The sequence below is a fragment of the Schistocerca piceifrons genome, chromosome 8 (assembly GCF_021461385.2).
Source record: "Schistocerca piceifrons isolate TAMUIC-IGC-003096 chromosome 8, iqSchPice1.1, whole genome shotgun sequence".
In the NCBI taxonomy this organism is placed as follows: Eukaryota; Metazoa; Arthropoda; class Insecta; order Orthoptera; family Acrididae; genus Schistocerca; species Schistocerca piceifrons.
The window spans coordinates 455,823,029-455,836,325 of record NC_060145.1 but is presented as its reverse complement, the minus strand read 5'-3'; the positions used below and the strand labels follow the sequence as shown (position 1 = coordinate 455,836,325).

At 39.8% G+C, this 13,297-nt stretch overlaps 1 protein-coding gene across 1 annotated transcript in view; it reads right to left on the bottom strand.

Annotated features, from left to right (window-relative positions):
* LOC124711402 (regulator of microtubule dynamics protein 3-like) overlaps nt 1-13,297 on the bottom strand; it is a 91,036-nt gene that overhangs the window by 33,217 nt on the left and 44,522 nt on the right. The window contains exon 4 of the mRNA XM_047241455.1: nt 4,983-5,197. Coding sequence (XP_047097411.1) covers nt 4,983-5,197 — 215 coding nt within the window. The remainder of the gene's footprint in view (nt 1-4,982; nt 5,198-13,297) is intronic.

The following is a 13,297-nucleotide window of genomic DNA, read 5'->3' as shown; positions in this document are numbered from 1 at the left end:
CATTCCCTCATAACTCAGTACCACCCAGGACTGGAGAAACTGAATTACATTCTTTGGCACGGTTTTGATCACCTCTTGTCCACCATCCTTCCCACCCCTCCCATAGTGGTGGTATTCTGCCATCCACTGAACCTATACTCCAGGTGGGGAACAAAATTCCCAGATTTTTCCCAGATATCCCGGTTAAAAAATACACTTTTTCCCAGGTGAAAACACACTTTCTCTGTGCTAAGTGACAGTAGATCTTCCACAGATTTTCCCTCAGAGCTGTAAAACTTTGTTGAATGGTTAAGAAATTCATCCCACTTTCTCTCACATAACATAATTCTGCTAGCGTAATAGGAAATTTACTTTGAAAGTAACACTTTTCAAACTACTATTCACAATACTCCCCCCCCAAGACTGTTAGAAATAGGTTCATTTTAGAAATTGCCACAGAGCGTCCGAAAACAGGCATTATTGTGCATGCGCAGCTGCAGTGATGTAGGAAGCCCACATGTTCATACGTATAAAGCATTAAGAGATCTTACATTACGCCATAAAAGAAACAGGACATCAGAGGATACCCCAAGAGCACTGTAATTTCGCAAACCATACTAAAACACATAATTTGGCTTGAAGTGCACTTTGGTTTGGCCAGATTCACAATGAAGTAGGTCCCACCTGATATAAAGCTTTCAGTGTGGTTTTTGGGATGTAAATTTTCTTGGAGTACCAGTACTGTAATATATCATGTTTGGTTCTTTATTATGGCATAATCCCATACACAGTAGAAGATGAAAAGGTGCACTTGAAATTCAGCAAACAATTGTAACTAGCCAATACTGTGGAATGAAACACTTAGTTTCAAATAAACTGATTGCCTCAGTGGAAAAGATTAATAAAGCCAAATTTCTTTAGCAAACTGTCAAAAATAGCTTCATTGTTCTGCAAGGTGATTAATTTTTGATTGCTAAAAACTTGGAAATAAAATCAAATCAGAAAACTGAAACTAATAATATATTTTTGCCTTCCATGATTATGTGAATGTATTTTAATTCACTTGATAGCTTCCTGCCACAGAAATCCATTTGGTTTTCATTTGATGTGGCAGCTGTAAATGAAACGAGAAACAGCAAAAATCACTTAATGCAAACACAGGTCACGTTGAGACTACCCCATTCCCACTAAAACTTGGACAACTCTGCGCATGTGGGAATCTGGCAGCTAGTGCATGTGAGAAAAATTTTTCTCGTTATTATCTGCCTGCTAGCTGTTACTGCAGATACAGCTACACTTCAAGTAGCCAGAAGTGGGAGAAGATACTACTCATACGCAAGTCAATTGCACATGTGCATGAGCCCACTGGTAACTACTCAAACGAACCTATTGTAAACAGTTGTGATGTCAAGCTCATAGAAAACAGTTTATTTTTACAAAGTATTACATGGTCTTCGCTCTAAGGCCTTTGACACATTTTTGCTGTTTGCAGATGGTTGTGCATGCAGTGTTTTGTTGTTGTAAATGGCGCATTTCCTTCGCAACTAAAGTTTTATTTCTTTGCACTCCGTTTATGTTTTATTGCTGCAGTATTATTCTCCAGTAGCAGGATGTTGTTGTGGTCTTCAGTCCTGAGACTGGTTTGATGCAGCTTTCCATGCTACTCTATCCTGTGCAAACTGCGTCATCTCCCAGTACCTGCTGCAACCTACATCCTTCTGAATCTGCTTAGTGTATTACATCCTTCTGAATCTGCTAAGTGTATTCATCTCTTGGTCTCCCTCTTCGATTTTTACCCTACACGCTGCCCTCCAATACTAAATTGGTGATCCCTTGATGTCTCGGAACATGTCCTACCAACCGATCCCTTCTTCTAGTCAAGTTGTGCCACAAGCTCCTCTTCTCCCCAATTCTATTCAATACCTCCTCATTAGTTACGTGATCTACCCATCTAATCTTCAGCATTATTCTGTAGCACCACATTTCGAAAGCTTCTATTCTCTTCTTCTCTAAACTATTTATCGTCCACGTTTCACTTCCATACATGGATACACTCCATATAAATACTTTCAGAAATGACTTCCTGACATTTAAATCTATACTCGATGTTAACAAATTTTTCTTCTTCATAAACGCTTTCCTTGCCATTGCCAGTCTACATTTTATATCCTCTCTATTTCGACTGTCATCAGTTATTTTGCTCCCCAAATAGCTAAACTCGTTTACTACTTTAAGTGTCTCATTCCCTAATCTAATTCCCTCAGCATCACCTGACTTAATTCAACTACATTCCATTATCCTCATTTTGCTTTTGTTGATGTTCATCTTATACCCTCCTTTCAAGACACTGTCCATTCTGTTCAACTGCTCTTCCAAGTCCTTTGCTGTATCTGACAGAATTACAATGTCATCGGCGAACCTCAAAGTTTTTATTTCTTCTCCATGGATTTTAATACCTACTCCAAATTTTTCTTTTATCTCCTTTACTGCTTGCTCAATATACAGATTGAATAACATCGGGGACAAGCTACAACCCTGTCTCACTCCCTTCCCAACCACTGCTTTCCCTTCATGCCCCTCGACTCTTAAAACTGCCATCTGCTTTCTGTATAAATTGTAAATAGCCTTTTGCTCCGTGTATTTTACCCCTGCCACCTTCAGAATTTGAAAGAGAGTATTCCAATCAACATTGTCAAAAGCTTTCTCTAAGTCTACAAATGCTATAAATGTAGGTTTGCCTTTCCTTAATCTTTCTTCTAAGATAAGTCGTAAGGTCAGAATTGCCTCACGTGTTCCAACATTTCTACGGAATCCAAACTGATCTTCCCCGAGGTCAGCTTCTACCAGTTTTTCCATTCGTCTGTAAAGAATTCACGTTAGTATTTTGCAGCTGTGACTCGCTAAAGTGATAGTTCGGTAATTTTCACATCTGTCAACACCTGCTTTCTTTGGGATTAGAATTATTATATTCTTCTTGAAGTCTGAGGGTATTTCGCCTGTCTCATACATCTTGCTCACCAGATGGTAGAGTTTTGTCAGGACTGGGTCCCCCAAGGTTGTCAGTAATTCTAATGGAATGTGATCTACAAGCTAAGCTGCAATCACTGTGCTGCATTCTGTGTGGGCATGACAACCAACAAGCTGCCTGTCCCCATGAATGGCCACCGAGAAACTGTGTCCAAGAAACAAGCGGGTCATCCTGCTGCTGAGCATGCTGCCAAACATGACATCCTTCATTTCAATGACTGCTGTGCTATATGCATTCTTCCCACCAACATCAGCTTTTCTGAATCGGGCAGGTGGGAGCTTTCCCTGCCATATATCTTACACTTCCAGAATGCTCCTGGCCTCAACTTTCGTTAGTTATTGCCTTCACCCATCCAGCCCCTTCCCTGTTCCCATTCCAGCACTATACAGCCCTCATTCCACCATCGTACCCAGTCTTTTTACTTCTCTCCTTTTCCACTACCCCCTCCACCCCCCCCACCTCTTCCCTCCCCTCCTTCTAACCTGCAGCACTTCACTGTCCACTACCCCTATCCTATCATCTCTCCCCTTCCCCAACCCAGCCTCCTCCTTACCCCCAACACAGTCACCACTCCCATCATGCACTGGTGCTGCTGCTTGAGAAGTGGCTACAGTTACCTTAGACTGCAGTTGTGTGTGCGAGTTGCATTTGTATTTGCATTTGTGCGCGCACACGGGTGTGTGTGTGTGTGTGTGTGTGTGTGTGTGTGAGAGAGAGATCTAATTTTGATGAAGACTTTACAGGCTGAAAGCTTTAGTTTTTGTTGTGCCTTTCTGTGACTCAGCATCTCTGCTATTGGCAACTTTCCTTTCATAATATTGTTACAGATTAGTTTATTGCCCGACCTGACGGCTTACCAGAACAGGATCTCTGTATCCTAGCTATCACATTCCAAAAAAGGCACAAGTATGTGTGCCGTAGCCTATGATAAGCTACTGTCCCCGCACTCTTCACTCGACAGTTTCCTTGTCCCGTCCGATCACCTCCTACCAGCTCACAACCTCATGGTGTGATGCTCTCTGCCAACACACCTACCGGTCCCCTCTCTGCTCCTCTCCTTTTCTCCTGACACTGCACCTGGCATCTTTGTCCTACCACCTTCTACTCCCTGTACACACTGCCAGACAGTGCTCTTCTCTCCCCACACCTTCCCCCTTTCATGCTCCACTCCAAATTGTCGCTTTTGTTCAGTGCAACAGTTGCAGTCTGCCCAGAGCAGCTGAAGATAGCAGTCACGTATGTGCAAAGTGTGTCTGATTGTGTGACTGTGTGCATTTTCTCCTTTCTTTTCTGATTGGCTGAAAACTCAGCGTGTAACAGTCTTTTCGTTATGCCTTTCTGCAACTCAACAAGTCATCTTTACGCTGAGTAGCAATCTATCCTTTTTAGAACTATCACTAACAAAGTGTGCAACCGTAAGTCCTCTGCAAGGCAGCAGAGTTGGAGGAAGTAATTCTGGCGTTGGGTAGTGTAATTAACAATTCAATCAAAACTGGTTGACGTTAAGGGACAAAAATACCACTTAGAACCAAAATTAATGATATATGAGAGCAGACAGCTAAAGTGCCTTGAAATGGAGTCTTCCAGATCGGCAATTATCTGTGTGGAGCACAATTTTTCCAAATAAAATACTCCATTTAGTTTACCTGTGTTTCTATACTAAAAAAATTGATGTAAAAGAAACTTTGCCAAACAAAGACAAGAAGATTGCAAATGCAAAATATGCAAACTCTTTTTGATTCTGTGTGTTAAATCCATCTGAGTTTATGAACTCCATCTGAGTTAATGATCCAACTGCTAACTACCAACTCCCCCCCCCCCCCTCCCAAGGAATTTTACACTGAATTTAATGTAGCTTAAGATCATTAATATTATTTCTGGTACTAATAACTTGTTTCCCCCTTAGGAATTCCGTAACAAACAGAATCAGAAACCTAACTTCATTGAGAGTTCACACACTTTTCCTGGAACATACCTCAAAGTTGAATCTCCCTAAGAGATGATGCAATGAACCATCATTTGGCTTCAGTTTTAGTGCTTCATCAACGTGTTTCTTGAAAAGAATACCATCGGAGATCTTTTCCTTGAGGCCCGACAACTGTCCCCGGGTACCGACATTGATGGCGTACCATTTGTGTGCCTCGTAACTAGATGGGTTGAGCTTCACTGCCCGTTCTGCATGCTCACAACCTGTGGAAAGTTAAGGCTCTGCATACAAATGTAAAACTAATCCCAGTTTTTAAAGAAGAATTATAATTTTTGGTAACTTAATCAGGGCGTGTACATGGGGGGAAAAAGAATCATCCCGGACTTCCCAGTTGAAAATACACTTTTTCTGGGTGAAAATACACTATACCTCAGATGAAAGCACATTTTTTTCATGTTACGTGTTCCCTCGGAGCTGTAAAACTCATCAGTCCTTTGAACGTTAACAGTTTTATACACAAGTGTACAAACTCCTGGCAAAAAAAAAGACATTTTAGAAAATTCTTTAAGGCACAGCAATAGGAACACTCCATATTTTTGTATAAAAAGTATAAATACAAATTCCATCAAATAAAGCAAGAGTAGTTTCCGAACACAGAAGACAAAATATCAGAAGTGTGAGGCTCATGCAACGATATGGAAACAGAGACCGTATAGGACTGACTCTCAGTGGCCTTGCAGATTATTCGAATTCAGGAAAATATATCCCATAGTATGTGTTCTTACTTTGTGGAATACGGCTACTAGATGATAATATTTTTCATAAAAAAAACCTAAGTTTCCACATATATTGGTCGTAAAAAATTTTTTGCCGTTTTTCTGAGTATGTCATTAGACAGGATCCTATGATTACAGCTTAAATTGCAACACCTGAATACTTCTAACAAATACAATTACAAATTTCACTGCAGTGCACCTAACATTTCATGGGTCACCGGGCTCGATGCATTTTCCATTGAGGACTTTGACTTTTAAATAGGAAAGCCAATTACATATGAAACTGCTTGAGAACTCACCTCGTACCATTTTTTCTTGAAGGATAATTATTCTTTTTGCCATTGTTATTACATAACTTGAATCTATAAAAGAATTAAAATAAATACAAAAAACTAAGCTTGAAACTGTATATTTTTTATTGTGTGTTACTCTTTAAGACATATCAAACACAAATGTGCCAGTAAAATTTTAAATCATGGCCTAAAAGGCTGATCTTTTGAGTCCACAATTTTTTGTAAGTGATTAGTCCTCGAAGTGTTAAGCTATGAATAAGAGTCAAACACTTTTTGATTTAAGATATTCATTGCACATTCTCATATGTAACACAATTCATCTTTTGTAAAAGAAAATTTACTTTGAAAGTAATGCTCCTCAAACCACCATTCGCAATATTTTCCCATGACCTATTAGAAATGCAAAAAGTTGTGATGTCACGCTCATAGAAGGCAGTTTGTTTTATGAAGTATTGCATAGCCTTCATCCTAAAGCCTCTGACACATTTTGCAATTAATAGACACTTGTGTGTGCACTGTGTCTTGGTGTTGTGTATGGCACATTTTCTTTGCAAGTAATGTTTCATTTTGGTGTTATTCTCTCGTTTTTGTTTCATTCTCACAGCATTAATCTGCAGCAGTGATCTAATGTAAAACTCTGTTACAGTATCAGTTTTACAGAAACTTAAGTGAAAACTAAAACAATAAAAAATTTCAGAATTCTAAAAAATTCTTAGGTTTTTCCTGGATTTCCTGGGGCGTATACACACTGTTAATGCATATTTAAAAAAGTTATTGCATTTTACAAATTATTCAAGTTATGCATGGGCTTAAGACAAACTGTCTGAAAGAAATAAGACATCCTAATTCAGTGGTCAGAACAACAAATATTTTCACAAGATTAATAAGGAAAGCAAGTGGTCAGGAATAGAAGACAAGTCGTCTGATAAAGGATGTAACATCGTATCTTATTACAACTGGATTAAGTATATACTAAATTTTTTTAAACAAGTAAGATGTATGCCACAGTGGTAAGTTTAAGGTAACTACGGCTGTTGCTATACGGACAAAATATTATAAACAAACCTGGCAGTATGGAGCTATGAAAAAAGAGGTGCTGGGTGAAGTAAAGAAGGGAAAGGTACACTACTGGCTATTAAAATTGCTACACCAAGAAGAAATGCAGATGATAAACGGGTATTCATTGGACAAATATACTATACTAGAACTGACATGCGATTACATTTTCACGCAATTTGGGTGCATAGATCCTGAGAAATCAGCACCCAGAACAACCACCTCTGGCCGTAATAACGGCCTTGATACACCTGGGCATTGAGTCAAACAGAGCTTGGATGGGATGTACAGGTACAGCTGCCCATTCAACACGATACCACAGTTCATCAAGAGTAGTGACAGGCGTATTGTGACGAGCCAGTTGCTCGGCCACCATTGACCAGACGTTTTCAATTGGTGAGAGATCTGGAGAATGTGCTGGCCAGGGCACCAGTCGAACATTTTCTGTATCCAGAAAGGCCCGTACAGGACCTGCAACATGCGGTCGTGCATTATCCTGCTGAAATGTACGGTTTCACAGGGATCGAATGAAGAGTACAGCCACGGGAAGTAACACATCTGAAATGTAACGTCCACTGTTCAAAGTGCCATCAATGCAAACAAGAGATGACCAAGACTTGTAACCAATGGCACCCCATACCATCACGCAGGGTGATACGCCAGTATGGCGATGACGAATACACGCTTCCAATGTGCGTTCACCGCGATGTCGCCAAACACGGATGCGACCATAATGATGCTGTAAAAAGAACCTGGATTCATCCGGAAAAATGACGTTTTGCCATTCATGCACCCCGGTTCGTCGTTGAGTACACCATCACAGGCGCTCCTGTCTGTGATGCAGCGTCAAGGGTAACCGCAGCCATGGTCTCTGAGCTGATAGTTCATGCTGCTGCAAACGTCGTCGAACTGTTCATGCAGATGGTTATTGTCTTGCAAACGTCCCCATCTCTTGACTCAGGGATCAAGACGTGGCTGCACGATCTGTTACATCCATGCGGATAAGATGCCTGTCATCTCGACTGCCAGTGATACGAGGCCGTTGGGATCCAGCACGGTGTTCCATATTAACCTCCAGAACCTACAGATTTCATATTCTGCTAACTGTCTTTGGATCTCGACCAACGCGAGCGGCAATGCCGCGATCCAATAAACAGCAATCGCGATAAGCTACAATACGACCTTTATCAAAGTCAGAAACGTGACGGTACGCATTTCTCCTCGTTACACGAGGTATCACAACAACATTTCACCAGGCTATGCCGATCAACTGCTGTTTTTGTATGAGAAATCGGTTGGAAACTTTCCTCATGTCAGCACATTGTAGGTATCACCACCAGCGCCAACCTTGTGTGAATGCTCTGAAAAGCTAATCATTTGCATCTCACAGCATCTTCTTCCTGTCGGTTAAATTTCGCGTCTGTAGCACGTCATCTTCGTGGTGTAGCAATTTTAATGGCCAGTAGTGTAGAAGAAAGAAGGAAAAGGAAGGGACACAAAGGACCAATAAAAACTGAAACAGATGCATACTTTTTTTTCTCTCTACTTTCAGGATATTTTAACAGAGTACTTTTAACAAGTAGCATTGCACAGCTAGGGTTATTTTAACAATTCCATGGATATAGTACACTGACTTTTTTTATCAAATTATGTACCATGTAACATAGATTTAAACATTGACAATAATCAGGACAGCATGGTAAAATAGGAGTACGAAATAAGTCAGGAAGGTACTGACCCTGTACAGATCATTTTGGAGTGCTACCACTGGCCATCACAACTTCTCTCCTTCCTTGTTTGTGTTGATGCAACTGATACTGATAGCAGGGTGTCACAGGGTGGATTTCTCCAGTTCTGGAGGCATCATTGGGTTTAACTAATGAGGTCACACTGAGGTGTGGGAAATGCATATTTCATAGGTCTGTTGCGGCTACACAATTCATCACACAGTTCTTGTAACTCTTACATAATTTATATTAATGTGCTGAACGATTCTGAATGATGGCCACCATTGCAGTAATGGAACTGGAAATCGCAGATAGTCTACAAAAGCGTGTCAATGTAAAAAGTCATGGAAGTGCTGGGTTCTTATAGATTCCCATTATTTCTGAAGCTGCAAGATACATTATGCAATGCTGGTGCCCTCTGATAAGAGAAATTTAAATGAGAATATGCAGCATTAATCAATTGTTATTTCACAGAAATGTAGTAGCATGAAGGGATAACATTTTTTCTTGTGTTTCTTGCAGACCAAATGTTGTGAATAAATTACTGGAATTCAGGACTGAGTATTATGCAAACAATTATTCTTTTTAAATGCTCAAATATGTTTTAACACATTTCTAGTATAATCAGTGGATACTTCTATTCATTTCTTATTCTTAAGTATGTTGGATTCTGTAGGACCCTCTATACTTTACAGTACATTGGTAGCTTGCCATTTCCAGTGAGACAGTTCACAAGCACATATTATTTCATAATCTAATACTGCTCTTCAGCGAATCCAACTTACAATCATTTGCAGTCCACTTTTGAGTCCAGTACAGTACTTTCTCAAAATGTTAACACCGAGTAGCATCTTTGACAGTGACATAAAGGTAATAAGAAAGCTTTATATGGGGTGGTGGTGGTGTGGTGTGGTGTGGTGATGGAGAAGGGTCAACATATCAATCTGAGGTAAAGGACCCTGGATCAGAAACAACTGCGACGAAATTATAAGCAAAAATTGTTCCGATACCTTTGACATTAGAATACATGTACCAGTACTGTTATTCCTAAAAGTGTAGGGTACGCAAATCCAATGGTCACTTAGATGTAGAGGTTGGGACAATATCCCATATAATGTAATCCAGATGGCATACTGTGCACTAACTTGTGCAATCCTGGTGTACAATGTCTGTACTGTAGTAGACTGCTGTCTGTGTTAGAAGTTGAAGTACTAACACTGATCAGTCGTAACAAAACAGAGTCGCATCCGGCGATGGAATTTGCAGATATGATTTTTGTGTAGGGGAAAGCAAATGGAAGCAGTAAATAAACTGAAAGGTGGACCAAATATCCGTGTAGGAAACAGCCTGCTCATACTATGTTTCCAAGAATTTTCAAAAAATTAAGAGAAACGGGACAATTGGTACCACAGCACTACAACATAGGAGGACAGCAAATTACATGTACTCCCAACTTAGAAGTTACAGTATTTGCTGGAGTGGCTGAGGCACCTAGAATCAACACTCAATCAGTTGTACTTCAAATGAATGTTTCACAGAGTCCTGTGTGGTGTGTACTACTGGAAATGCAGCTACACGCATACCGTCCATAGTAAGCACATGTTTTGACTTCTGCTGACTCTGGACCTTTGTCATATTCAGCCAATGGTTCTCTCAGTACCTTACAGTCGATCCTCACTTTCCAAATTATGTACTTTTCACGGGTGAAACCTGTTTCACCGGACGGAATGCTAAATCATAGCAGTGGGCATGTTTGAGCTCACGAGAATGCTCGCACTACAGCTGTGAAGCACCAAGAACACAGAAATACGTCAACGTGTGAGCAGGCAGTGTCAGTGATTATGTACTATGCCTGTTTCTTCTTCTTCCTCACTTACATGTGTGAGTGTTTAATGTGCTTATAAGATACTAATCAGGTTCCTGGAATACATCCCACTAGTTATTCATCAACAGCTGTAATTCCAAAATGGAGCTCCATCTCACTATGGACTGAGGGTTCATACAGACCTAGATCAGACTTTCTCTGAGAAGAAGCAGAGGAGGAGGTCCTGTTTCATTTCCACTACATTCAACTGATCTCACCCTAATTAATTAGTTCTTGTGGCTGCGAAAAGTTTAGTGTATGAAATGCCCGTCAAGACTGAAGAGGATCTCCTGCCAAGAATTCGCACTGCCTGCAACACTGTTTGAATGACACTGGATACAATAGAACAGCTACAAAAGAACTTTGTGTGATGATGCCATGGCTGCGATGATGCTGGGAGACGCCATTTTAAACAACTGTTGAAAATGTAACAGATTCTAAAACTTGTGCACATAAATGGAATACATCGTTACTGCACCGCAGGCTTGACATTTTTCAGTTTCATGCGCCATTACAAATCCATCAACAGGGAAAATAATCTGATGGTATTTGGGAGCATTCAGCAGGAATTCTGTACTCAATAATCGGGCTTCACATGTTAGGGTACTTAGTTTGAACACTGCATGAGGCTAAGGCAAAAATGGACTGGATTTTCACTTGCACCTTTCTACTCCATTGTTTCTGGACTACGGTCCCTTACCTCAAACTCATACATTACTCTCCAACAGCATCCTTGTAAGTTTGTATCATCATCATAGAATCACCTAGTATATTTGCAGGCCAACATTGCTACCAAAAGCTGCAGAACTAAAGTTGTCTCGTTGCAGATTGCAGGTTACCAGTAAACAATAATGCAAAAACCATCCTACAGAATCGAACATGCTACAAGACAAGAACTGAATAAAAGTACCCACTGATACTGTAATGTGTTTGGGAATTTAAAAAGAACACTTATTTGCATTAACAGGTGGACCTGAATTCCCATAATGTAGTCTGCAACCACAGCAGCTGCTACACCACCAAAACAAAAAATGTTTATTGTTAATAAACACCAGCTGTTATGCAAGCCTGGACTTCATAATTTTAGAATGCAGTAACCTAACTCCTACAGTCATGAGCCTAAAGCACAGTTGTGCATCATTAAAATTTGATATTATCATTGCACTACATGATTAAACCATTCTAAGACATTTTGGGATTGCAGCTGGTCGTTGTAAACTTCATTCCACGTTATTTCAATTGTACACCTGCCAATCATCTTCAGGTAAGCCATCAAAGTCTTCTATGGCTCACCTGAAGATGACTGGCAAGTGCCCAGTTGAGACTGGCAGGTATCCAAATGAAATATCGTGAAATGAAGATTTGATAGTTATTCATTAGTAAGCGACGGTGAAAGTATTCAATAGTAGACTATTATTATACTGACAGTCAATGTTAATGGAGGAAGATCACTGAAAGATGCAGTTAGTATCAAGTGATATATATACAGTGATCATAATTTTAGATTGTTGGTTGTATGAGAATGAATCTGGACTGGTGGCAGATGATCATAATAGTGTAACAGACAATTCAGTAGTGATGTCTGCAACGTAGGAATGTGTAACTGACAAAGGAGATGACACAGTTATGCAGGCAACTAATAATGATGTATTATTGACAATATTAGCTACCACTGAAAGAAATAATCATAGACCGAACTGAAGTAACAATCACGAAACTGGAAAGATTAATCAAGAACAAGAATAAGGTATGCAAAAGAGTGTGAAAATATGCCAAAATTGAATTAACTGATGTGGTAATGGAAACATTTGAAGATGTGAAGGAGAGAAATCACAAAATTATGACTACATTAAATGATAAACTTAATGAGCAGGAGTGCAACACTGTGTTTGGAAAAGGTACTACTCTGGGTAAAAAGAAAAAAAAAATCTTTAAATTTATTGGACACTTGCAAAAACTACTTGAATGTCTAAAACAGCAGTGGGCAATGGGCAGCCCACAGGCCAGATCCAGACCATGGAAGAAATTCACGGGAGAAGGAGCAAGCCACTGGAGAATTTTGCAATGGTTTTTAAGACAACTATTGTAAAATGTCATAAGTAAAGAAACAGTGTTCATATGTGGAAATAAATCTTAACATCTGAGTATGGGGTGAACATAAAATAAATGTACTCTTAAAAATGCATGTTTTGAGACATAATTTTGTTGGTGTGGCATAACGGGAAAGGGGTACCATTTGTACCTTAACCCATGTGTGTTAACATAATGGATGCCATAGTTTTGACTTCATGTACTAAGACCACTGCTGCAGTGTCACATAATAACATGGCCCGCAAGCTCAAGCAAATACATGAATCACGCTTGTGGCTTACCAGAGGTTGCCATGCCTGGTATACATGAACAAGTGATGAAAATTCTGCAAGTTACGGTTGGTTGAATACAGATAAATTATACAAATGTCTTACATGAGACTTGGGACAAAAGAAACAACTCAATGTCACATGTGTAAATGCTATTATTAAATGATGTATGACAAACAAAGGTTAAAAAATAAAATGCACAAAAAGGCTGTTTTGGTGCTGGAAGAGTCTCTCTCTCTCTCTCTCTCTCTCTCTCTCTCTCTCTCTCTCTCTCTCTCTCTCTCTCC